The 22805-nt window shown below is 61.7% G+C and overlaps 2 protein-coding genes across 11 annotated transcripts in view; one reads left to right on the top strand and one right to left on the bottom strand.

Annotated features, from left to right (window-relative positions):
* CRTC1 (CREB regulated transcription coactivator 1) overlaps positions 1 to 11873 on the top strand; it is a 76172-nt gene extending 64299 nt beyond the window's left edge. For 4 of the 10 annotated variants that reach the window (XM_045496720.1, XM_045496724.1, XM_045496721.1 and 1 more), the window contains 4 exons: positions 776 to 880; positions 3922 to 4008; positions 4627 to 4807; positions 6158 to 11873. In XM_045496720.1, the coding sequence (XP_045352676.1) occupies positions 776 to 880; positions 3922 to 4008; positions 4627 to 4807; positions 6158 to 6369 (585 nt within the window). In that variant the 3' untranslated portion in view covers positions 6370 to 11873. The remainder of the gene's footprint in view (positions 1 to 775; positions 881 to 3921; positions 4009 to 4626; positions 4808 to 6157) is intronic. The other 6 variants (XM_045496722.1, XM_045496730.1, XM_045496723.1 and 3 more) reach the window with 3 other exon arrangements.
* Positions 11874 to 12331: 458 nt separating this feature from the next.
* LOC123607442 (cartilage oligomeric matrix protein) lies at positions 12332 to 20562 on the bottom strand. Its single transcript, XM_045496731.1, has 19 exons — positions 19869 to 20562; positions 19540 to 19625; positions 19093 to 19144; positions 18465 to 18634; positions 17639 to 17776; positions 17297 to 17371; positions 17042 to 17200; positions 16839 to 16943; positions 16643 to 16750; positions 16241 to 16400; positions 15543 to 15661; positions 15301 to 15353; positions 15016 to 15197; positions 14674 to 14852; positions 14515 to 14563; positions 13997 to 14193; positions 13202 to 13374; positions 12626 to 12765; positions 12332 to 12536 (listed from the first exon to the last, which is right to left on the bottom strand). The coding sequence occupies exons 1-19, from the start codon at positions 19945 to 19947 to the stop codon at positions 12490 to 12492; spliced, it is 2271 nt and encodes a 756-aa protein (XP_045352687.1). The 5' UTR covers positions 19948 to 20562; the 3' UTR covers positions 12332 to 12489.
* Between the last annotated feature and the right edge of the window lie 2243 nt (positions 20563 to 22805).

Below are 22805 nucleotides of genomic sequence, written 5' to 3' on the forward strand. Positions count from 1 at the left end.
CAGGGAGCTTGCCCAGAGGCACACAGCAGGTCCTGGGTGGACTGGGACCAGAGCAGGGGCTAAATCCAGGTCCTGCCCCAGTCCGTCCTGCCCCAGCCCGTCCTGCCCCTGGTGAGAAGCTAAGGCCCTCTGTCCTTCAGGTGAGGAGGTGGCCGCCCCTGGGAGGTCTCTGGACAGCAAATGCATCAGGCTCGTCCCAAGCGGTGCCGGTGTAGTGACTGCCGGGTACCGGACGTCTTGCGGTGTGCCCCGCATGGCCTTGTTTGTCGGTCCCACCACCCCTCGAGGTGGGCAGGATGTGCTGTTGCCCAGAGTCGGCAGCAGAAGGCGGCGGCTGCCTGCCCGGCCCTGGGCCTTGTGTTGCCCACGTGCGTGTGGGTGTGTCTGTGTGTACACAGGTATGGCTGTGTGCACACGTGTGTATGTGGGTGCGGGTGTGTGTTCGTGTGGGTGCTCTGAAGCCTGCCAAGCTAAGGTGGACCCCTCCACCCCGCCCCCGCCACGGTCCTCCGGCGCGATTCCGTGAAGCTGGGTTCTCTGACCACGCCCCCCCCCCCCCCCCCCCCCAGCCTCCGGGAGCTGGGTTTGGAGACACGTGCCCGAAAGGCCCCAGGCTCCGACAGGGCTCAGGGACCCGCACCACTTGCAGGTGCTCCTGGTACCGTGCTCATCCGCTGGGCGGGGGGTCTTCGGGGGGATGCTCGGCGGGGAACGGCCAGTCCCAGGAAGCCAGGCCCGGGGCCCCTCGCGCGTCCTGACCTGTCTGTCGTCGCAGGCGCCGGCTCTGCAGCAGTACCGCACTAGTGCCGGCTCCCCGGCTAACCAGTCTCCCACCTCACCTGTCTCCAATCAAGGCTTCTCCCCCGGGAGCTCCCCGCAAGTAAGGGACACCGCCTCCCCCCTCCCGGCACCCCGCGCCCCAGCGTTGCTTCGCGCCCCCTCCCCCCCCCCGCGTCCCCCACCATCTGTGCCTCGCTCCATCCCATCTCGTCCACTCCGCTGGGGTGGGGAGGAGAAGGCGCCGCCCCACCAGGCCCGGCTCAGGAGCTGCCACGTTCTGCTGTGTCTTTGTGGCCGGTGCAGAGCCCGAGCTGGAGGCGGTGGGCTCCTCACCTGCCTTCGTGACCTCGGTGTTGGCCACACCCCCAGGCTTCTTGCCAGGGTCACCCCGGGGTCCCACAGCCTGTGCACACATCCCCACGCGGGCCTGCCCGCCCGAGGCTCCCCAGAGTGGAGGAGGGCTCCACCTGCTCTGGGGCACAGCTGAGGCGGTGGCCGGCCTGTGACTGGGGCTCTGACTCCTCAGACTCTTCTCCCTCTGCCTCACAGAAGGGTGTGTCCTCACAGGAAGCTTCTCTGAGTGGGGTCCATGTCCCCATCTCACAGATGAGGAGACTGCGGCTTGCCCCAGGCAACAGGCGGGACTCGACCACATCCATCAGATTTGGGTTTTTTCCCCAACGCGGTTGGACCCCAACCTGTGACACACATACATGCAACATACCCCCATCTGGGTTCCTCAGGAGTCCCCTTAGGACAACTCTCAGCTTATAACCAAATTCTGTCTGCAACATTCCATCAGAGAAGAGGTGCCCACAGAGCTGACATCAGGGCCCGAAATTTCCAGGCTGTAGAGCCTCCTCAGGACCCCGCCACGCCGTTCCCAAAATGTCACCAAGCTGAGCAGCTCCTAGGAGCCTCTTAGCAGTGCCTGAGGCCCTGAAGCCTCATTTTTGGTCCAGGGCACAAAAGAGAAAGGATTTTCCTCCCCTCCTAAAGAAGGAGAAGAGCTGTTTCACCAGGCAGGACCATGTAAGAACAGTGTTGAGTTCCCTGGTCCGGGGGACGTGTGGCCCGCTGTCCCCATTTCCCCAGATCTCAGAAGTACGCCCACATGGGGCCCTGTGTGTTGAGATGGCAGGTGTCCTGTTCAGGAAAGGCTGTTCTCATGGTTCCATCTGCTGTAGGAGGAGCTCTCCTAGGATCCTTCCTCCACCACCCAACAGTGGCCTGGGTCCTGCTGGGACCATCTGTGTGCAGCTTCCTGCTCCATAGGCAGGTGGGGAGGGCATCAGTGAGCTCAGGGCAGGCCAGAGGTCAGTTTGGTATCTGTGGGCTCTGGATACATCGACGCCGGTTCTGAGCCCTGGTGGCTCCCGAGAAGTGTCTAGTCTGGTCACGTGGCGTCATGGGATGCCGAGGGAGGGGAGAAGCTGGTCCAGGCAGGGGAAATGGCGAGCGGGGCCTATTCCTGAGGCTGGTCCTTGAATCATGTCTCTTTTTGTACAGGAGGCAGGAGAGAATTCGGGGGTGGAGCAGATTTCTCAGTAGAGATTTGCCTAGACCAAGGCGGGTTGGTCCATCCTCGGCAGAAAGCGTGTTGCCGTCTTGTGAAGCCCGTGTCTGTGTGTTGGTCTGTCCATCCATCCGCTGGGTGCTGGCAAGGGAGGTGGGCCGCTCAAGTGGCTGTGAGGTCAGGGCTGTCACGTTACCTGGACCGAGCCAGACATGGGCCTGACATGGCCAAGAGGCCCACTAGGGGGCAGACCATGCTGGGTGGGCGGCGCCAGGCCTGGCTTCACGCTGCACCTGGATCCCTAGGTTGCACTCAGTGGCCCTGTGGGCCGGGGCCTCCCCTCACCTCCCCGGCCTCGAGTGGACATGGTGTCTGTCTGGCTGCACCTCGGGCCTTAGGCAGCTGGCCTTTGGTACTGTGTGCTGTGCTCCTCCCTTCCATCCTGAGCAGACCTTTCTGGCAAACTCTGATGGCAGCCTCACAAACAAAACCTTAGCCTGGGTCCCCTGCTTGTGTTGGGCCTCTTTGAGTCCAAAGCCACGGGGATGGAAACAGGTACCCCAGAACAGACCTGCTGCTGCTTCTATGGGGAAACCCGTCCACAACCGTGCAGCCCCCTTTTCCAAACCTGAATCTGGCTATATTTAGGGCAAAAGTGGCATTTTTGCCACATTGGCCGTTTTTCTTTCTGCTCTCAGCCCACTGACCAAGGAGGAAACAGACTTGGTGTCCGGGCTGGGGATCTGTTTCCTGCGGCCTGGTGCCTCATGTGAGGTCTGGCCACGATGCACTGGCTGTCCCTCCTCCCGTCCATGTCCCACCAGGCTCCATCCTGCTCTCTCTCTCTGGCATCATAGGAATAAGCAGGGGCTCCAAGCTCTTGTTTCTGGTATCTCTTTTGCCTATGAGGGTCCCCAGTCCCCTGCTCTTCTGCTGGGAGCAGGCCTGTCTCCCGGCTAGCCGTGGAAGAATGGGAATTGGGCTGCCTGCCCACCCATGGGTCCTCGGGTCCCCCAGGCAGGCAGCCATGGACAGATACGTAGACGGGGCTTTCTGTGTGCCTGTCTTATGTTCGCTTGGCCAGCATCTGGCTCTGTGCGCCTGTCCTGTCCACATGTATAGCCTGCTACCATGTCCCATGTCTCCCTGGGGGCCTGACAAGGTTCGCCAAGTACGCTTCTCATCCTGAAATTCAGAGCACCTACTGCTTTGGCCCCGGTCACATATTTTACTCTGGAACCCTTCAGGCGGGGTTCCCAATCCCTGTGGCCCCCCTGTCTTCCATCTGATGGAAACCAGGTCACCCATTCCTGGGTTCAAGTAGAGGAGATGGGGGATGGCTCTTTGGGGGCTATTGGGGTACTGAGGCCCCCCAGGAGCAGGTGGCGGAAAGAAACATCCTGAGATTGGGGAGCACCCTGCTCAGAGTGAGCCAGGCACCCCTCCATCCTGGAAGTTGTGGGCTTTCCCAAGAGGCCTGAGGTAGATGCTCAGCCTTCTTTAGCCTGAGCATCCTCCGGGAAGTTCCAGGGGCCTCCCTGTGGGCACAACCAGCCTGAGCCCCAGCAAGCCCCCGACCTGGTCTTGGGGACCGTGATGACAGCAGGCCTCTCTTCTGTCTGCAGCACTCCTCCACCTTGGGCAGCGTGTTTGGGGACTCGTACTATGAGCAGCAGATGGCGGCCAGGCAGGCCAATGCTCTGTCCCACCAGGTGAGCGGGTGCCCGGGTCACAGCGCCCACAGCTTACCCGGACGCTTACCCGGACCCCGCCCGCCCCTCGGGCGTGAGCTTCGCTCTTAAGGCTCCCTCCTGTCTCCAGGCCTTGGAAGGGGTGGCTTGGCTTTGCCTCCCCAGGCATCTGTGCCTGGCCCACAGAATGAGGCCAACAGCAGAGGGGGAGGAAGGGTGGGCGGTGAACACTGGCAGGGACAGGCAGTGGCTGTAGCATCGGTGCCTCAGCGTGGGCCGTGCATGTGGGTTTACCGGGAGGTAGAGCTGGCTCCGCGTGGAGGCCAGGGTCTGGGGCGTGTGGGCATGAGAAGGGTTGGCCGCTTCCTGGAGCAGGTCACGCACCCGTCCCTCCTTCCATCCATCCATCCATCCAGTGAGCCCTGAGGGGGCCGTGTGCAGGCAGGCCTTGGCAGGTTCAGAGAGGGCGGAGGGGGAGACCCTGGGCATAGAATCTTATGCTCAGCAGCCCCGAGTGTCTGAGCGTGGGTGCTGGGCGTCTTGCAGAGGAGGTGGTCCCGGCTGCCACAGGGCAGGCCAGCCGGCAATAGCCAGGGGCTCAGCAGGGCCGGCCTCACGCCTGTGTGCTTCCCCTGGCAGCTGGAGCAGTTCAACATGATGGAGAACGCCATCAGCTCCAGCAGCCTGTACAGCCCGGGCTCGACGCTCAACTACTCGCAGGCGGCCATGATGGGCCTCACGGGCAGCCACGGGAGCCTGCCAGACACACAGCAGCTTGGCTACCCCAGCCATAGCAGCATCCCCAACATCATCCTCACAGGTGAGGCCACGTGTGTGGCATCCCGGGCGGGGGTCTTGGGCAGAGTGGGGGGCCCGGCAGCTGCGAGAGGCCTCATCCCCGGGAGAGACGGCGCCCCCGCCCTGCACGATGAGTCGTGACAGGACTGGGCCAAAGGAGGCCAGACCCCACCAACTTTGACTCGTTGCCGGGTTGTGGGACAGGCCAGGGGGACACATGCCGGACCCTGAACCAGGCTTCCAGTGTCCCATGCTCAGAGCAAGAACAGGACAGAGCCAGTCACTCGCCCGGCCTCGCATCTGCTCCCCAGGTCCCTGAACCCCATTAGCTGAGAATAGTGGGATTGCAGGTGACTAGGGGGTGGGCCCTGCACGGCGGGGCTTGTCACATGCAGCCAACATACATGCGGCAGGCCACACAGCAATGAGCATCCCAACGAGCACAGCACCCAGGCTCCTAGGGACATGCATAGCACACGTGAGTAAGTCCCTGCTCCACGTGGCATAGAACCCAGACCCTTTGCTGCCTCTGCTCCACCCTGTAGATTGTGGGTTTTATTGAAGAAAGAAGCAATTTCCTTATACGCCAGGACTGTCTCAGGATTGAGGGTGACACCCCCTGGTGGTCCCACTGACATCTCCAGGACGGAGAAGTCCGTGGCCAGGACCCCTAGAGGCCTAGGGTGTGAGCAGTGGTCTGCAGGAGATGCTCTGGGGGTGGAAGCTTCAGACTCGAAAGAAGGATCAGGCTCCTGTGATGGCCACAACAGCCCAGAAGGACTTTTATACCCCTGTCTCAGACTGGGAAACTAAGGCCTAAGGTCTCATTGCAAGTAGAGGAGAGAGCCTAGGTTTGAATCCGGGTCTCTCTGGGGAGAACTCAGACATCCCCCCCAACCCACAGGGAGGGTCCCTGATGCACACGTGCACACACACCCCGGTTTGCTTCTCAGTGGCGTACGTGGAGGAGACCTCCTGGCAGAGCAGGAAAGGCCCCTGCTCCTGCCAGGTCACACTAAACATTTGACCTGGCTCTTAGCTCAGGGCTTCCCAGCCTTGGCACTGCTGATAACGAGGGGCTAGATCTTTCTCTGGGGTGGTGGGACCATCCTGTGCTGAGCAGCATCCCTGGTCTCCACCCACCTGATGCCAGTAGCATTCCCTCTTCTCTAGTCATGACAAGTAAAAATGTCCCTAGACATTGCCAGTGTCCCCTAGAGGGCAACCCCCCACGTAAGCACCCCTGGTGTGACCCAAGCCCCTCTTCCCTGAGCATTGACAGGGGCCGCGGAGGCACAGGGCGTGGGGTCAGAGAGCCAGGGCCACACTGAGACTTGTTTGTCCTGTGTTCCCCCTCTACCCCCGGCTCCAGTGACGGGAGAGTCCCCTCCCAGCCTCTCTAAAGAACTGACCAGCACACTGGCCGGGGTCGGTGATGTCAGCTTCGACTCGGACAACCAGTTCCCCCTGGATGAACTCAAGATTGACCCCCTGACCCTGGATGGACTGCACATGCTCAACGACCCCGACATGGTCCTGGCCGACCCGGCCACCGAGGACACCTTCCGGATGGACCGTCTGTGAGCTGCACACCCGGCACATCGCCGCCCAGCCCCGGCTCCATCACCCCGCCGGTCAGTGGTCCCGACGGCGTCTCCCTGAGCCCAGGGACGGCCGCGCTCCGTCCTTCGCAAACGGCCGAGCTTGTGATTCTGAGCTTGCAATGCCGCCAAGCGCCCCCTGCCCACCCGCCCGCCCCCCAGCTGTCCACCTCCCTTGGGAGGCCGCGTGTCACCCCCGCGGAGCCTCCCTGCGCGTGCTCTCTCGCCCCCCACCCTGGGCCATGAGCCGTCCCCCTGTAAAATGCGGAAAGCGTGTTGGGGAGGGCCGCCGGCCTGGAGGGGGCGCTGTGGTCCACGGCGGCGGTGGGCTGAGGTGCATTTTCCGACTGTTGTCCAGCTCTCACTGCCTTCCTTCGTTCCTGGTCCCCCGACCTGCCCGCCACCCCCAGCCCGAGGTTAGGTAGAGAGCCAGCCCCACCCTGCCAAGGGGAGAAGGCACCAGAGAGAGGGGCAGACACAAAGCGAAATAAACACTATTTTGACTGCTGTCTTTTATATTTCTGAGCACATTCAGAGAATGCTAGAATCCATCCCATGGAGGTAGAACATAAAAGGTGTGAACAGAGCATGCAAAGCAGCTAAATCTTCCTGGGGCCCTTGCTCCCGCTTTGCCCACCCCCAGCCAGGTCCCTCTGTGGCCGCCTTTGCCCTGAAAGTGAAGCCCCCGGCCAGGACGAAAGGGCCTTCCAGGGGATGCATGTGGAGGCAGGGGTTGTTTCTGGGGGTTGTTTTCATCTCTCAACCTGTTTTCATCTTTTCTTCTCTGTACCTTGGTCACTGTCACTGTTATTTAAAGAATGGGGTGGGGAGGGGGCGGCCAGGGCATTTTTGTTGTGTTATTGTTTGTTTGTTTCTTTTGGTTTGTATTTACACTTTGGTTGTAGACAAGTAGCTGACTCTTTTGACCCAATACTTGCCTGAGAGCATGTTTTTATTCCAGAAATCCCATGTTATATATTTTTTAAGCTAACTGGAAGCAGTCTGCTGCCTGCCCGGGTCTGAGCTGTGTCTCTGGCCGTTTTAGCTAAGGCCCACATTATCTCAAAACGGAAGGGCTGAGTGAGGGCGGATTGGGCCTGGTAGGCTCTCTGGCAGAAGCTTGAGGTGGCTAGAGGTGCCTCCGCTCCAGCCACGTGAGAGGCAGAATTCCAGGAGGGAGCCACGGCTTTTATTAAGGGTCTCTCCGAGACCCAGCTCTGCCTGGCCATCCTCAAGGTGCCCGCTGGTCTTCAGGGAGGACTAGTCCCAGACCCCGAGACTGGTGGCAACTGCAGCCCCTCTGTCCTGACATCCCCAAGATGAGGCTGTCCTCTTGCCCCCCACCCCGAGAGCCAGCTGACATTCGTCCCCTTCAGCTACCCCTTTCATGGTTCCTCCCGGCAGGGCTGGATTCGGGGGGCAAAGAGCAGTGTTGTCGTAGCGGGAGGTTTCCAGGTGCCTCTTGAAGTGCCTCCGGAGGCCGTGGTGACCATCAGGGCTCGGCCACCGTGCCGGGGGCTGTCCCTGTACCCTCCAGGCCCCGGGAGGGGTGACGGGGCTGTCTTTGTTTTCCGTCAGCTGCTCTGAAATAGGAACTTCTGTTGCAGTCCCTCCAAAGCCGCATCCTGAGCTCTTGCTGGCTCCTTGGCCTGCAGGCCGGGCCCGCACCTTCTGCTCGGTGTGATTCTTCTCTGTGGCGTCGCAGCCGCTGCCTCTGGGTCTCAAGAGCCCTCGCCTCTGTCCGTGGGAGCCAGATTTGATCTAATGACATCCATCTCTCTTGTTCCTGGGCCGGGCTGTTAGCACGTGGCCAAGTGACTGGGCTGCCACAGGTGTAAGAAGGCCCCCTCCTCAGTCATTTGGCCCCTGATACCCTCGTCTGGGCTAAGGGACACGGGGTTAGTCCGGGGTTAGTCCGTCCAGGTCAAGGGCCCAGCCTCTTACTGAGGTAGGGGCTGGGAGCAAAGAGTGAGACTTTTTTTTTTTTTTTTTTTTTTTTTTTTTAAGAAAACTACATGTACATAGAAGAGTTTGATTACCATTAGACTTGTATGTAGAACTTTTTAAAAAATGGCCTTAATAAAATTATAAACCTTCCTGGATGCAATTTTCAAACAAGGCATCGTGGACCCCATGTGGGAGCCTCGTCAGCCCGTATTTCCTGTCTGCCCGGCACCCAGTTCTCAGTGCAGATGGGCAGGAGAGGGAGGGTGTCCACCCCTGCAGCCTGTTTCCAGCATCCTCTTGGCCAGGGGCACAGGCGACATTGTATTTACATGGCCACTTCGGCTCATGAGGGGCATAGGTGCAGTTTTCCCAGGGAGGGGGTCCCAGCCAGGAGCCAGTGGCCAGGCATCCCTGCGTCCTCAAAGGGTTCATACCCCTGCCTGGGCCTGGGCAGGCCTCCTGAGGTCTGCAACAGGGGATTTTGTTTATTTCTTAAATATTGCTTCTCTACTGAATATTCTTGAATTGCCAAGACTTCCTGAAACAGGACAGCCTAAGGGAGCCAGCCCTTTAACTTGTGATGTGAAAATACTGTGATTTCAGGCGAGCTGCGCCGTGAGGGGTGGGCCGGGGCCCCTGAATATTGTATATAGACCCCGCCGCCTGTGTCCTCGCTCGCTCGTTCTGGACAGGCCTGGATGCTCAGCCCACATGAAGTCAGAGGCTAGGCCTGTCTGTCCCCCCTCACTGCTGCCCCCTGAGTGCTCCTGATTTCAGTCCCCTACAGCTGTGCGAATTTCTGCCCCAGGAACACAAACCGAACAGTGTGTTCCCACCTGCCTCAGTTTACCCTCTGTCCTCCAAGCCCCCAGGGCAATGAGTTTATTACCCCCACAGAGGCTTGTGGGCCAAAGTAGAGCCCGGGATCAGCCCCTCTCTGTGTCCTTCAGAGAAGAGGGTTTATGCCACCACCCATCAAAGTCACCCCCCACACATGGTGTCCAGGGCTGATGTGGGGGAGGAGAAGGGGTCTTGTCGGGATCGTGTTCCCTGTCACAGGTACCCATGCCAACCTCCTTCCCCACTATGTCCTTACCGGGGAGAAAACAGGCAGCACTCTTCGGGGGCATCCCGCATTCCCCCCACCCCCGCCATTCTCCTCACATGCCCTGCTTCCTTCTGACATACTTCTGGGCAGGAAGCGGTGGGGGTGGGGTGGGGCGGCCCCTTGGGGCAAGAGGCCCTGAGACCCTCAGTGGAAAGCTCAGGGGGCAAGTTGACCCTTTAGCAAAATTTAGGGGCCACAGCTGACAGTATCCAAAAACTCTACACTCTCCTGTGGGGGATAAGCCAGAGAAGGAGCCCTAATTGTGGTGGGTCCAGTCCCCCCTGCCATTGCTGTCCATAGGACTCCCTGGGACTAGCAAGGCCTAAGGGGGGGGGGCAGCCGTGTGTGTTTGGGGCCTTTCCCCAGCAGCACCTCCACCCAGACCTCCCTGCTGGCTTCTGAGCCACCTGCCTGCCCCAAGGGTGTGCACTGAGCACAGGGGTCCCGAGACACTCAGGCTGGCCTTTGCAGCCTCTTCCTGCTCTTGTCTACTTGTGGGTTTTGGGGGGCTGGGAAAGGAGGGTTCTGATGTCTGTGTGTTTGGCGTGATTTCTTTGGGTGGCTGAGCTCCCCGGAGGATGCCTAGCCGAGTGGGCCCTGTTGTGAGGCCCGTGTGTCATAGTGGGGCAGATGAGAATGGACATCGAACACTCTGAGACCCCCACATGGAGGGTGAGAGGCTCTGTGTCCATCCGTATGTCCAGCGGTGGGTGTCCAGTTTTTGAGCTGTATGCCAGGTGCTAGCTGTGGCCCGGTCAGGATGGGAGCAGGCGCCGGGTCTTTGGGGGGCTGAGTGGGGCTCAAGCAGTAGAGACTGCCTTCCCCACCGTCCAGCATCCTGGGCCCAATGAGCCCCCATGAGGGACTATCCTTAGAGGGGCCCCCAGGGCAGCCGAGGACACATGGGAACGTGCCCCCTCCCCAGACCTCCACATCTCAGCCGACCCTGAGCTGGTTCATAACCAAGCATCCTTCCAAACTCCCAGCCCCATCTGGATTCTGGGTTTTCTGCATTTCCAAAGAAAGCATCCCCACTCCTAGGTACAGTCTGGGTGTGGTAAGGCCTGGCGGTTATTGGGGAGCCCTCCACTCCCCACCCCCAGTCCTGACAAAGCAGCACCTGCACCCACCACCCTCACTGGGTTCTGATGGACCTGTAGGTAGAGGCCACAGAGGCTCTCATTGTGGGGGTAGGGTAGGGGGGCCACTAGGTCAAGGGTATCCGGTGCCCCTGGTCTTGACCCATCACCCCTGCAGGTGGTGCTCCAGGAGAGGGAGCTGGGGCCCCCTGAGCCCTTCCCACTTGGCTTGCAGAACTGTGGGGAGGACTGCGTGCCTCCCCCGACTGCTGGAGGCCTGCCCGGGGTGAGTGGGCAGCTAGGTCTGTTTCTGCTCCCGTTCTCCTTGGAACCTGTGCCTCCACCTTCTGGGGGTCTCATAGTGTGTGCCTAGGGGTTCCTGGTACACTCCTCCATCAGGCCCTGCCCTACCATCTCAGCCTGAGCTGACTCTCCTTGGTTTCTCTTGGCCTTTGGCCTCCAAGGTTCCTGGTTGGGTGGGGCTCAGTGCCCTTTCATAACCCTTAGCCACAGGCAACTGGCCACAGACACATTCTCTCCAAAGTGGCCACTCCCAGGAGAGGGAGATGGGGTAACCTGTATCCCCAGGCCTGGGCGCTGGGATACTCATCAAAGGCATTGGCGGGGGGTGGGGGTGGGGGTGGGGCAGCGGTGAGAAAAAGACCCTTGTGACCTGGGCCTCAGTTTCCCTCTTGTCACTGACTCAGACCCATGGGTCTCGGGCCTCAGGGTCCTCCCTGACGGGGTGGGGGCTAAGGTCTGGACATCAGAGTGATGCTGGCTCCAAATAGTTCTTTCCACCTGCCCTCTTGGCCAGCCCTCAACACCCCGTCCCAAGATGCCAGGGACATGTGGCACATGCAGGGCGTGGTGTTGCCCCCATCTCGCAGGGCTCTGGACTCTGGGGCCATTCAATGCCCAGCCCATCCTAGCCCATCACTTCTGACCTCTTGTCCACTCGGGACAAGTGGACACAGCTGTGGCCTTTGCCACCAGTCCCTGAGAGGGAGGGCTTTGGCAGCCAAGGTCCACTGGCCCCGCTGTGCCCCACCCCCCATAGGAAACTGCCCCCCAAGGGGCTGGGCGGCACCACTGATATATGCAAACCTGCCGGTCCAAGCCCTGCTCCACCTGTTTCCCTCTGTCCCCAGGCTGGCTCTGCCCCTGCCCCCAGCATGTACACTCTGCTGTGGATGTCCGTGGGCCGTGGGTTGGGTGCCCACGGTGGGTGGGGGCGGGCGGCTCAGGGCGCACTCGGCCGGCCCCTGCCCATCCTCTCTGGCGTGGACGCTTTTGTCTTTGTACCTTTGCATCCTTTGTAATGAAACATAATAAAAATCCAATGTTTTCGTCCCTGCCTCCTCTCCTTTTTTCCTGCCCCTTCCCCTACACTGGGGATGGAACGTGGGCCAGTAGGTATATCAAGTGGGAGCCACACACAGGCCCCCCGCCACACACACACACACACACACACACACACACACACACACACATGAACGTGGACACCCAGGTGTGAGCCCCTCACCCCAACCCCTAGCCAGCTAGTTGGGCCTATTGCCTGGAAGGGGAAGGACCCCAGGATCCTGGGGGCAGGCACTCAGTGGTGGGGATCCAGCCCTGTGACCTCAAGTGGGTAGGATGCAGTGGCAGGCCCGGGGCCTCCCCAGTGTTGGACACTCCTAGTCAGGCCGCTGGTCCCCAGTCACTCGGGGCAAGGGGACGGGTAGTCATTAGCAGGTCTGGGGTCCCCGGCCCAGCCTTTCCTGGCCCCACCCCACGATCTCCCTGAAGCAGAGACCACAGCCAGCCACTCCACCACACACACTTTATTTTGTCCTCTCTGAGCCCCTCAGCCTTCCCTCCCCCAGTCCAGCCACCCCTCAGAGCCGGGCACTGAGCTCCCTGCTTGGCCTGCTGAGGGCAGCCCTGGGGGTGACCGTCTTCCAGCAGTGGGTCCCCACGCCCATCCCTAGGCCTGCAGCAGCCTCTGAGTCTCGTAGTCCTCAGGGATGGTGTCTGTGGAGAAAGGGTCAGCGAGTGAGAGGGGGTGAGGTTGGGCAGGATGGACTTCCACCCCCGCCCCCCAAGCAGGGCTCTCCCCTCACCATTGCAGCGGTAACGCAGATTGGCCCAGATGATGTTCTCTTGGGAGAAGCAAAAGACCCCCAGGCGGCCACCCCTCATGGTTGTGTCCAGGACCACGTTGCTGTCAGCCACCAGCTCAGGGCCCTCGTAGAACCGCACTCTGGGGGGAGGATGGGACAGCGAGGTGGGGCCCTGGGCTAGGCCCTCCCCTCTGAGGCCTTGGCGTCTGCCCTGGAAGACGAGTCCCCTCCTCTCTGGGAGTGGAGGCCGTGTGTCCCCCCCCCCCCCCCCCCCCCCGCCTGGGCCACTCTCAGGGCAGGTGGGGCTTCTGACCTGAGCCTCAGCTTCCCTGTGTGACAGGATGGACTTCCTGGCAGTGCAGTGGGGACTGAGAAAAAAGTAGGACCCCACCGTCTGAGGACCTGCTGTGTCCTGCGTCCTAGGAGAAGTGTCATGTCCCAGAGCCAAACCCAGTTAATTCTACCTGCCTGTATCATTCCCATTTTACAGGTAAGGGTACCGAGGTCCCCTGAACCTCCGGGAGCCAGGACAGAGCAAGGGACTTCTGGTCCATTGGCAAGGGGCGAGGTCCCCACCTGATGTAGCCCACTTGAGGCCGGTGCTGCAGGAACCAGCGGTAGGACGTCTTGTCCTTCCAACCCACGTTGCGGGGGTCCTTCCACAGCAGCCGCACCTGCGACGCTGTGTCCCCCGTGTGCCAGAGTGCATTCCGCAGCTGCTCCCCGGGGCCTGTGGAGGACTTCACAGCCTGTCATGCCCAGGGACAGGGGAACAGAGTCAGAGACTGCACAGGCTATCGGAGCCCTGCAGAACCCTGCCTGGTGGGACAGGTTTTGGCAGTGGTGGGAGGCTCTCGGGTGCCTGGATGGGATACCTGCAAGGAAGCCTTCTTGGGGGCCACGTGGAGATTTGCGGGTCAGGTATGGGGGGGGGGCAGGGATGGTCTGGGAGCTCACGTGAGGATTTGGGAGTCCGTGGACAGGTTTGGAGTCTGAGAGGATTTGGAGGGGTCTGCGAGATGACTTAGTGACCCATAGAAAGTTTTGGGTGTCCATGGGATAAACTGGGCTCTACAGGATTTGGGGAATTTGCTGGAGGGTTTCAGTGACTTACTGGGATCTAGGGGTTCTGCAGGAGGATTTGGAACCCGAGGGGAAGTTTAGGGCTCCGTGAGGTTTCGGGGCCCAAAGGAAGTTTGGGGGCCCTAGGGGAGTGTTTGAGGGCCTGTAGGAATCCAGGGGGTACTGAAAGGACTCTAAGGTCCACAGGATGATGCTAGGGGGCTGTAAAGGCTTTGGGAGACCTTGGGAGGATTTGGGGCCTCCTAGAGAGCTCAGGGACTGAAGGAGGTCAGGCAGGGCCGCGGACACCTTGAGCTGAATGCCGGGTTCAGCCACTGCACGGAAAGGATTCGCCTGCCAGTATGTCTGTTCCATCTGCTTCCACATAACCACATAAAAGCTGGAGCTGTCCTGGTAGCCAAAGATGAAGCCTGCGTAGTCGTCATCCGTGACCGTGTTCACGTGGAACGTGCCTTCAAAGTCCACGCCATTGAAGGCCGTGTAACCTGGGGAAGAGAAGGGAGCAGTGGGGCTCTCCCCATTGGGGCCCTGCCTCCCCCCCGCCCCCGCCCCTCTGGAGTCCAACTTGCCCCTAGGCCCAGATCCCCAGCCATATACCCGCCCCATCCCTACCGGCCGAGTCCAGCCACGACCACATCCCTGGGCCTGTGACATGCCTTGGGTCACGCTCCTTCAGAGTCCAGAACTGTTGGACCCCAGAGCCCAGACTCAACCTGGCTCCGCCTTTCCTAACTTCAGGCCCGCCCCTGGCCCCGCCCCCTATTCTGCTAGCTGTACGGGGTCCAGGCCCCCTCTCCGTGTCTCACCCACAGCCAGGCCAGGGTCGCTGTTCATCGTCTGCACGATCTCCATACCCTGATGGGGTCAAAGGAAGAAGGGCCTCAGGTCGGCCGCATGGGTCCTCGGTTCCCCCGCCCCCAGCTTAGGACCCAATCCCACCACCTTCCGCGGGGCCCTGTCCCCACCTGGTTGAGCACCACCCAGTTGGGATCTATCTGAGCGTCGCCTTCGGGGTCCAGCACGACCGTCTGGAAGGCCCGGAAGTCAGTGAGGGTGACCTCGGCGTTCTCCGGACACACATCGATCTTGTCCACCACTTTGTCCGCGTCGAAGTCGCCCTGGCACACGTCGCCCACTCCGTCCCCTGAGAGACCCCGGTGGTGGAGTCAGCGCCAGCCCCGCCCAGGGCCTAGTCACGCCCACATCTGCTATAGGTCCCGCCCATACCACGTCCCAGCCCCTCCCATACGTGCCAAGGTCTCCACAACAGCCTCTAACCCGCCACAGGCCCTGCCCCCTGCCCTTACGGTCTACATCTTCCTGATTTGGGTTGGGCACCAGGCGGCAGTTGTCCCGACTGTCAGGGACCCCGTCGTTGTCATCATCCTCGTCGCAGGCGTCACCCTGGCCATCGTGATCTGAATCCTGCTGGGCACTATTTGGTACTGTAGGGCAGTTGTCCCGTGAGTCCTGGTGCCCATCCCCATCCCTAGAATTGGTGGGTGGGACAGAGAGACAGTGAGATTTCCCAGAGGGCTGCGTCGGGGTCGCCCACCCTCAGTCCCCACCCCCGCCCCAGATGGCCTCCTTACTGGTCTTGGTCACTGTCGCAAGCGTCTCCCACAAAGTCGTGGTCCACATCACTCTAGGGAAGGTGGATGCAGGAGTCCGAAATCAAGGCAGAGGAATTCAGAAGCCTCCCACCGACCCCGAGTTCCAGAACCAAGGTCCTCCTGACCCCAAGGAACCATGCTTAGACCGCGCTTCAGTCTCCTTAACTAGTCTGGAGCTCACCTCAGGGATCTGACCCAGCTGGGGTGCCCCCGGCGCTCACCTGGTCTGCGTTGCTCTTCTGGGGGCAGTTGTCACAGGCATCCCCTACACCATCACCGTCGCTGTCCTTCTGGTCTGAGTTCGGCACCCTTGGGCAGTTGTCCACCGTATTTCGGATCCCTGCGAGAAGCAGGGGGACAGCGCAGGATCCCAGGTTGGGGGCGGGACCAGGCTAACTTCGGCAGGGCAGCAGCACACCTGGGGCTAGCCTGGGACACAGTCGTGCGCCTCTCGGGGCTCCCAGCGCTCGGGGCTCCCAGCGTTAAATCAAGCAGGGCATTGGCCCAAGCCTCAGAGACTTGATGGACGGCGGGTGAAGGGACTGGCTCTCACTCACAGAGGAAGCTCAGCTGGACCCTCCGCTGGCACTGGGAATGCACCATGCTGAGTGTCTGCCCCGGGTGTAAAACTGGCACCTCCCTGGCCCTAAACGGCAGGCTCACGTCTCTGTTCAACTACTTCTCCTTGCAGCATCTGACACAGGGCCGCCCTCCCCTCCTCCAAATGTTCCTGCCGCTTCCCCTTCGCGTCGTGTCCCAGCCTTACTTTTCTGCCCGCAGGAGCACAGTCCGTGGTCCCTGGAGCCCTGGACCGAGCTCACCAGCAGCAGCTTCAAAAACTAGCCGAGCTCCGCCCTCAGGCAAGCCGCGCCCCTCGGTGCTGGCCCTTCCCTCCCCCCCTCCCTTCTGCTGCTCTCACGGTCGCCGTCGATGTCGTCGTCGCAGGCGTCGCCTTTGCCGTCCTGATCTGTGTCCTTTTGGTCATCGTTCTTCTGGGACCGGCAGTTGTCGCACGCATCACCCCACTTATCGCCGTCCGCATTGCGCTGGTCTGGGTTCCGCACCAGTTTACAGTTGTCCTGGGGGACAGGGCCGATTACGGGGGGGAGGGGGGGGCGGTCAGGCCTGGAGGGGCAAATGTCACTGCCCAGACCAGACCAGACCAGCTCCGAGGCCCCGCCTCCTCCGCAGAGCAGCGGTCATCCTTCCTGGACCCCGCCCCCCCCCCCCCCCCCGCCCGGTCCACATCCTCTGAGGCCACTTCCCTCACCCAAGCCACAGCCCCACCTTGCCTAACCTAGGCCTCGACGTTTGGCCCCACCTGCTCGTTGAGGACCCCGTCCCCGTCGGCATCCGGGTCGCAGGCGTCTCCGATGCCGTCGCGATCCACGTCCTCTTGCCCTGAGTTGGGCACCGTCACGCAGTTGTCCTGGGGGGAGGGCACGGCCGGCGTGAGGAGCGTGGCTAGGGAGCCCCGCCCACCACCGCGCTGTGCTGGCCCTTCAGACCCCGCCCACCTTGCGGCACTGGCGTTCCGGGCAGCGCAGCTTCTCGTCGGGGAAGCCGTCCAAATCCGTGTCTCGGCCGCAGACGAGGCCGTTGCCGGCCCAGCCAACGGCGCACTGCGGGTGGGGTGGTGAGTAGGTGCCCCGGCGTGTTCGCCACCCACCCCACCCCCTCGTACCCCATGCCAAGGTCGTTTCTGCTCGCCCGCACTCACCACGCACGACCTCGAGCCATCGCGTTCCAGGATGCAGTCGGCCTTCTCGTGGCACGGGCTGGGCGTGCCGTCGGGGCAGAAGCGCTGTGAGCGCCGATGGCAGCCGGATGCCTGGTCGCCCACGAAGCCGGGCTGGCAAGGGCCGCACTGGAAGGAGCCCTGGGCCCGGGCCGCGCGGGCAGTGAGCTCGGGCTGCCTGCCACTTCTCACCCTCCCCCAGTGTCTCGATCCTTCCCCGCTCCTACCGTGCCTTACCCGGGTATTGACGCACACGGAGTTGGGGACGCAGTTATGCTGTCCGGTCTCACACTCGTTAATGTCCGTGCAAACCTGGATGGCAGGGAGCGCAGAGGTCACCGCCCCCGCGCAGAAAACCCTCATACCTCCCACCCGGTTCACGTCTCCTCTGCATCCTACCTCTCCCCTACCTACATTCCTCCCCCAACCTCCACCATCTTGATGAGGTCCCTTCCTCCATCCATCCCCCGGGCCCCCGGGCCCCGGGCTCCACCCCTTCCCACTGAAGCCAGGCAGGAAAATAGCCGCAAGGCTAGCGGACCATTTCCCTGATGAAGCCCACCCCTCCACGGCCCTCACCTGCTTGTTGGCTTTGGCGAAGGCCAGCCCCACGCCCTCGTGGGCGGGGCCGCTGAACCCGGGCGGGCAAGCCTCGCAGCGGAAGCCAGGGCTAGTGTTGATGCAGCGGACGCGCGGGAAGCAGGGATGGGCGTTGCACTGGGGGAGGAAAGACCACGGAGGGTCAGAGGACGCAGGAGGAGAGCCCCGTCGAGAGCGGCGCCTCAAGATTTTGGGGGCTTGAACTTAGAAAATTCAAGGGCCATTAGCCAGCACTTGGGGCGGGGGGGGGCTTGTGGGGCAAAGGCCATTATCCCAGGGGTCAGGCGCGACTTCGCCTTGATGGGGGCAGGGGAGCGACCTGGCGGAGAGAGGGGCTGTTCCTGGGAGCCTATGGGCTGGGTGCTCAAGGGCGGAGGAAGGAGTTGTGAGGGCGGGCGTCCCCAGCAGAGGGGGGAAGTGGCCGTCGAGGCGTGCGTGCCCGGCCGTGGGAGGGTCGTCCGAGCGGGCTCCTCGCGGTGGTTGAAGGGTCGTTGGGGCTTCCGAGCCCCGGAGGTGAGGGGGGCCTTTGGGGCGGACCACTCTCGGCTGTAGGAGAGTGGTCGGGGCGGCCGTCACTGGCTACGGAGGGGGTTGGCGGGACCGGCGTCACTGGTGGTAAGGGAAGTGGTCTGGATGAGTGCCCCCACCCCCCGGCGTTAAGGGGGTCGTCCGGACGGGCGCCCCCGGAGGTGAAGAGGGCCTCCGGGTGAACACTTTCAGCCGAGGAAGAAATCGTTGGGGAGGTCGGTAGTTGTAGGGACCGGTGTTATAGGGGGGTCGTCGGTGGGGTGGGGGACGGGCGCACCTCGTTGACGTCGACACAGTGCGAGCCATTGCCAGTGAAGCCCGCGGGGCAAGGCCCACAGCGCGCGCCGCTTGCCGTCTGAGTGCAAACCACGCCTGGGTAGCAGAAGCCGGGCGCGCACTGGGAGAGGGGCCGCACGCTCAGACCTGGGGTGCGCGCTGGCTGCATCCCTGCGGGTGGTGAAGTGGGGCTGGTCAGGGCCCAGCCCCGGGGGCGGAGTCTATCAGGAGCACGCCCCTTCCTGGAGGGCCGCCCCTGGGGGCGTGGCGAGATCCCGGGCTTTCTGCTACCCCGCCCCGGACCCCGCTCCAAGCCCGCTAGGCTTTTCCAGTCTCTGCATCTCCGCGCGCGTCAGTTTTCTGCTTCTCCCAGAGCGTCTCTGCATCTCCCTCCATCTCTCGCACGGCCTCTGCTTCTTTTCGTGTGTCCCCCTCTCCCTTCCCATAGTCTCTGTCTCCCCCTCCTTGCTCGTCTCTCTCCATCCCTCATCCAATCTCTCCATCTGGCAGCCTCCGTCTCTTCCTGTCCCTTTTCCTCCCGGTCTTTCCTTCGCTGTCTCCGTCTTTGTCTCCCCAACTCTTCTCGATCTCCCCGCCTGCCGCGCCTCTGCCGCCCCAGCTGTGCTCACCGCACGCGTCACACTCCATCACTGTGTTTTTCAGAAACGTGATCTCCTTGACCTGCGGTGCAGGGGGAGACGGGGTGTAGTCAGCGAGGCCCCATCCCTCTTTTCCTCCCTTGAGTCTCCTCTCCCCTCCCCCAGACTCCCTTCCCACAGACCCACCCACTCCCCTCGGACCCTCCCTCCACCCCCTCGGACTCCCCGCACCTCTCTTCCTTCCTTGGGACTCCCTTCCCCCCCCCCCAGACCCCTGTCATCTCCCGCGGAACCTTCTACCCCTGGGACTCCCTTCTCCCTCTTCTCTACAACTTCCTCCCTGGATCTTGGTACCCACGATCCTCTCCATCTCCACCGGCACCTCCTTCTCCCATCCCCCTGCCTCTCCTCCTCTTCCAGGCCTCACTCCCCTCCTCCACACTCCCCGTCCCCCCCCCCCCCCACCCCGGTCCGCACCTGCTGCCGCAACAGCTCCCGCACATCCTGCAGAGCCGCGTTGGTTTCCTGAAGTTCCCGAAGCATCTGCGGGCCCAGATCTGCACCTGCGCCGACAGGGGGCGCTGGTGGGGCGTCGGGGTTTGGGGACCCCCGCCACACCAGTCCTTACCGCGGCAGGGCCCTGGGACTCCCTCATTCCTTGAGCGTCCGCCCTGCTGCCTGGTTTCTCCGACCTGCATGCCCCGATGAGCAGTCCCTGAGCCCCCAAGAAGCCGCGACCCCAGGCCTCACGGGTCCTCCGGTACGGTCGGGGGTCGAGGCCACGCGTGGGGGACGGGGCGGCTTACCTATCTGTATCTGGCCCTGGCCCGACGCACGGAGGGCTGCCAGGGTGAGCAGGAGAACGCAGGCGGCGGCAGGAACCATGGCGGCGGCGGGGAGCTGGACTGCAGCTCGCTCTCTGCTGCCCACGAGGCCCGCGGGGCGTATTTATCCCGGCGGCTCAGCCGGCTCCGGGGACGGCCCACCCGCGGCCCTGCCCAGCGTCCAGCCGCAAGGTAAACAGATGGCGCTGGCCTCTGCGTTCGAGGCCCCGCCCGGTGTTGCCGAACCCGGACACGGCGGGGAAACTGAGTCACGGGGAGCCGAGGTAGGGGTCGATAGGGCAGGGAGTCAAGTGGGACCACCCTCCAGCCCTCTCTCTCGCTTCTCTATTGAGTGCCTGCTGTATGCCAAGATTGGGACCTAACTGAGTAGGAAGCAATCCGCACGGCGGCTCCCCTCAGCTCACACCTGGGGAACCAGTCAAGAGACGCTAAAAAGTTAGGACCCCCACCCCCGGCTCTGCTTTCAGTCAGGCCGACTGGCCCTCCACTCCCTCTTCACTTGCTTCAAAATGAGGCAAATGACACCTCTCTGTGCCTGTTTCCATCCCCAGCAGAGGAGTGCGCAAATTAAAGGGCTCCAGCTGGAGGAGGTCTGAGGGGGGTGGCCAGGACTTCTGTTTGCGGAGACTTCGCCATACCTTCCGAGCTCCGCTCCAGCTGCTGTGGGAACAGCCTGTAATAAAAATAAAAATTACTTCTAATCAGGAAAATCGTCCCTCCCAGCTCAGCCTCACTCCTGAGCTACAAAACACTTCGACTTTCTGGAGTTAACCCTCTCCACCCGCTTTCTAAGTGCTCAAAGCCTCTGTCGTATGGATCAGAACACTGAGGCCCAGAGAGGGGAAGTGGCTAGCCCAAGGCCACCGCAAGGGGCAAGGGTGAAATCAGAGCAGGGTCATAGCCAGGTCTGTTCTCCTGGGAGGTTCCAGAGAAGTCACCAAGGGCTTCCCGGAGGAGGTGGAAGGGAAACCTAAAGGAAAGGAAGGACTCAGATCAGCAGAGCGAAGTGAAGACAGTTCTGACATAGTGAAGCACGTGTGGCTTGGGGAGGGGGGAGTTTCAGACACATCTATTACTCCACAAACACACATTGAACACCTACTGTGTGTCACGTCCTGTGCTGGACTCCTGACACAGGACGAACAAGCCAGAGTGGGCCCCTTCCTCTAGGGGAGCCCACGTTGGTGGGCAGGCCATTTGCATAATCACCCAAAGGGGCCAGAGCTGTGATGGGGATACACAGAGGGCAGTGAGCTCCAAAAGGTGCTGGACCCAGCCCGGTGTGTGGGGGAATCTGGGTAGGCTTCTCAGAGGAGGCGGGAGTGCTAAACTGGGACCAGGAAGGTGAGGAGAACATGGCCAGGCAAAAAAAAAAAAAAAAAATGGTGGTGGGCATTCCAGGTAGAACAGAATATGTGAAGATTCCGAGACAGAGAGGAGTCTGGTCCGTTACCAGGAATGATCTCAGGGTGGAGAGATGTTGGGGCTCAGGAGATGCAGTGCCAGTGGTGTGGAGCTCAGGCTGTCCTCAAGGGCAATAGGGAGCCACAGAGGGTGAGGGAGGAGGAGCGGGCCTGGTGGGGAGGCTGGGTGGGAACAGTCAGCCCCAACCTGGGCATTTCTAGCGAAGCCTGTGCCCTGACAGTGCCCACCTTGCCTGCTGCCTGCGGCCGGGCCATGAGCTCACCTCCTGTTTTCCTTGGCGTCCAGCACACCTGGGGGCCGCTCCCGGCTGGCACTGGAATTCTTGGGAAAACCACAAACTCCGGTGGGGCCTGTGGGCTTGCGTGCGCCTCATGCAGCTGAGACAAGAGCACATGGAAACCAGGCCCCCGCCACAGGCTGGGCACGGGGCTGAGACTTGGACACACGTGGCCTTGTTCATGGCCAGGCCACGGGGAAATGCGGGGAAGGGCATTCCGGGCAGGGGGAACGGCAGAGGCAGAGGTCCTGAGGATGTCCCAGCCTGCAGATCAAACAACAGGGGCCCAGGGACGAGCAGTCTGGGTTCGTGCTCCTACCTCCTGGATCTCACCAACCCTGAGATCCCCCGTCCGGCAGTGGCTCCTTCTCTCATGCACACCACACACGGCCTCACATTACAGATGGGCTCCTTCTTCCATTCTTCAAGTCTGGGCTCTGATGCCCCCTCTTCCGTGAAGCCCTCCCTGCTCTTCCTGGGCAGGGCTCAGGGGCTGGCGGCTGTCTGTATGACAGCCATCTGGGACCCCTGGCAGACTATTCTTGGCAGAGAAGGTTGGGATGCCCTGACTCTGGGAACTGGGATTGTGTGTGTGTGTGTGTGTGTGTGTGTGTGTTCAGTGTTTATTTTTTAGAGAGAGTCCAAGCTGGGGAGGAGCAGAGAGAGAGGGAGACACAGAATCTGAAGCAGGCTCTGAGCTGTCAGCACAGAGCCCGATGTGGGGCTCGAACTCACGAACGGTGAGGTCACGACCTGAGCCGAAGTTGGACGCGTAACCGACTGAGCCCCCCAGGCGCCCCGGGATTGTCTGTGTTTTGTTCTGTTTCTCACAGCCTGGGGATCTCCCGGTTCAGAGAGAGAAGGGGCTGGCGAGCTGTGAAGTTACTGACTAGGATTAGCATATCATGTTCTTATTCCTTATCATTAGTGGAACATCATTACTATTAATAATAGTTATAACTGCCACCACTGTACTTTAGGACAGACTTGGGGGACACATGGTCGAGGTTCAAACGTTGGCTGGGCACAGCCTTGCTGTGTGACTTCGGGCAAGTTGCGTGATCCCTCTGTGCCTCGCTTAGAAAACGGGAGCGAGGGGCGCCTGGGTGGCGCAGTCGGTGAAGCGTCCGACTTCAGCCAGGTCACGATCTCGCGGTCCGGGAGTTCGAGCCCCGCGTCGGGCTCTGGGCTGATGG

This window comes from Leopardus geoffroyi, chromosome A2, assembly GCF_018350155.1.
Source record: "Leopardus geoffroyi isolate Oge1 chromosome A2, O.geoffroyi_Oge1_pat1.0, whole genome shotgun sequence".
Taxonomy (NCBI): Eukaryota; Metazoa; Chordata; class Mammalia; order Carnivora; family Felidae; genus Leopardus; species Leopardus geoffroyi.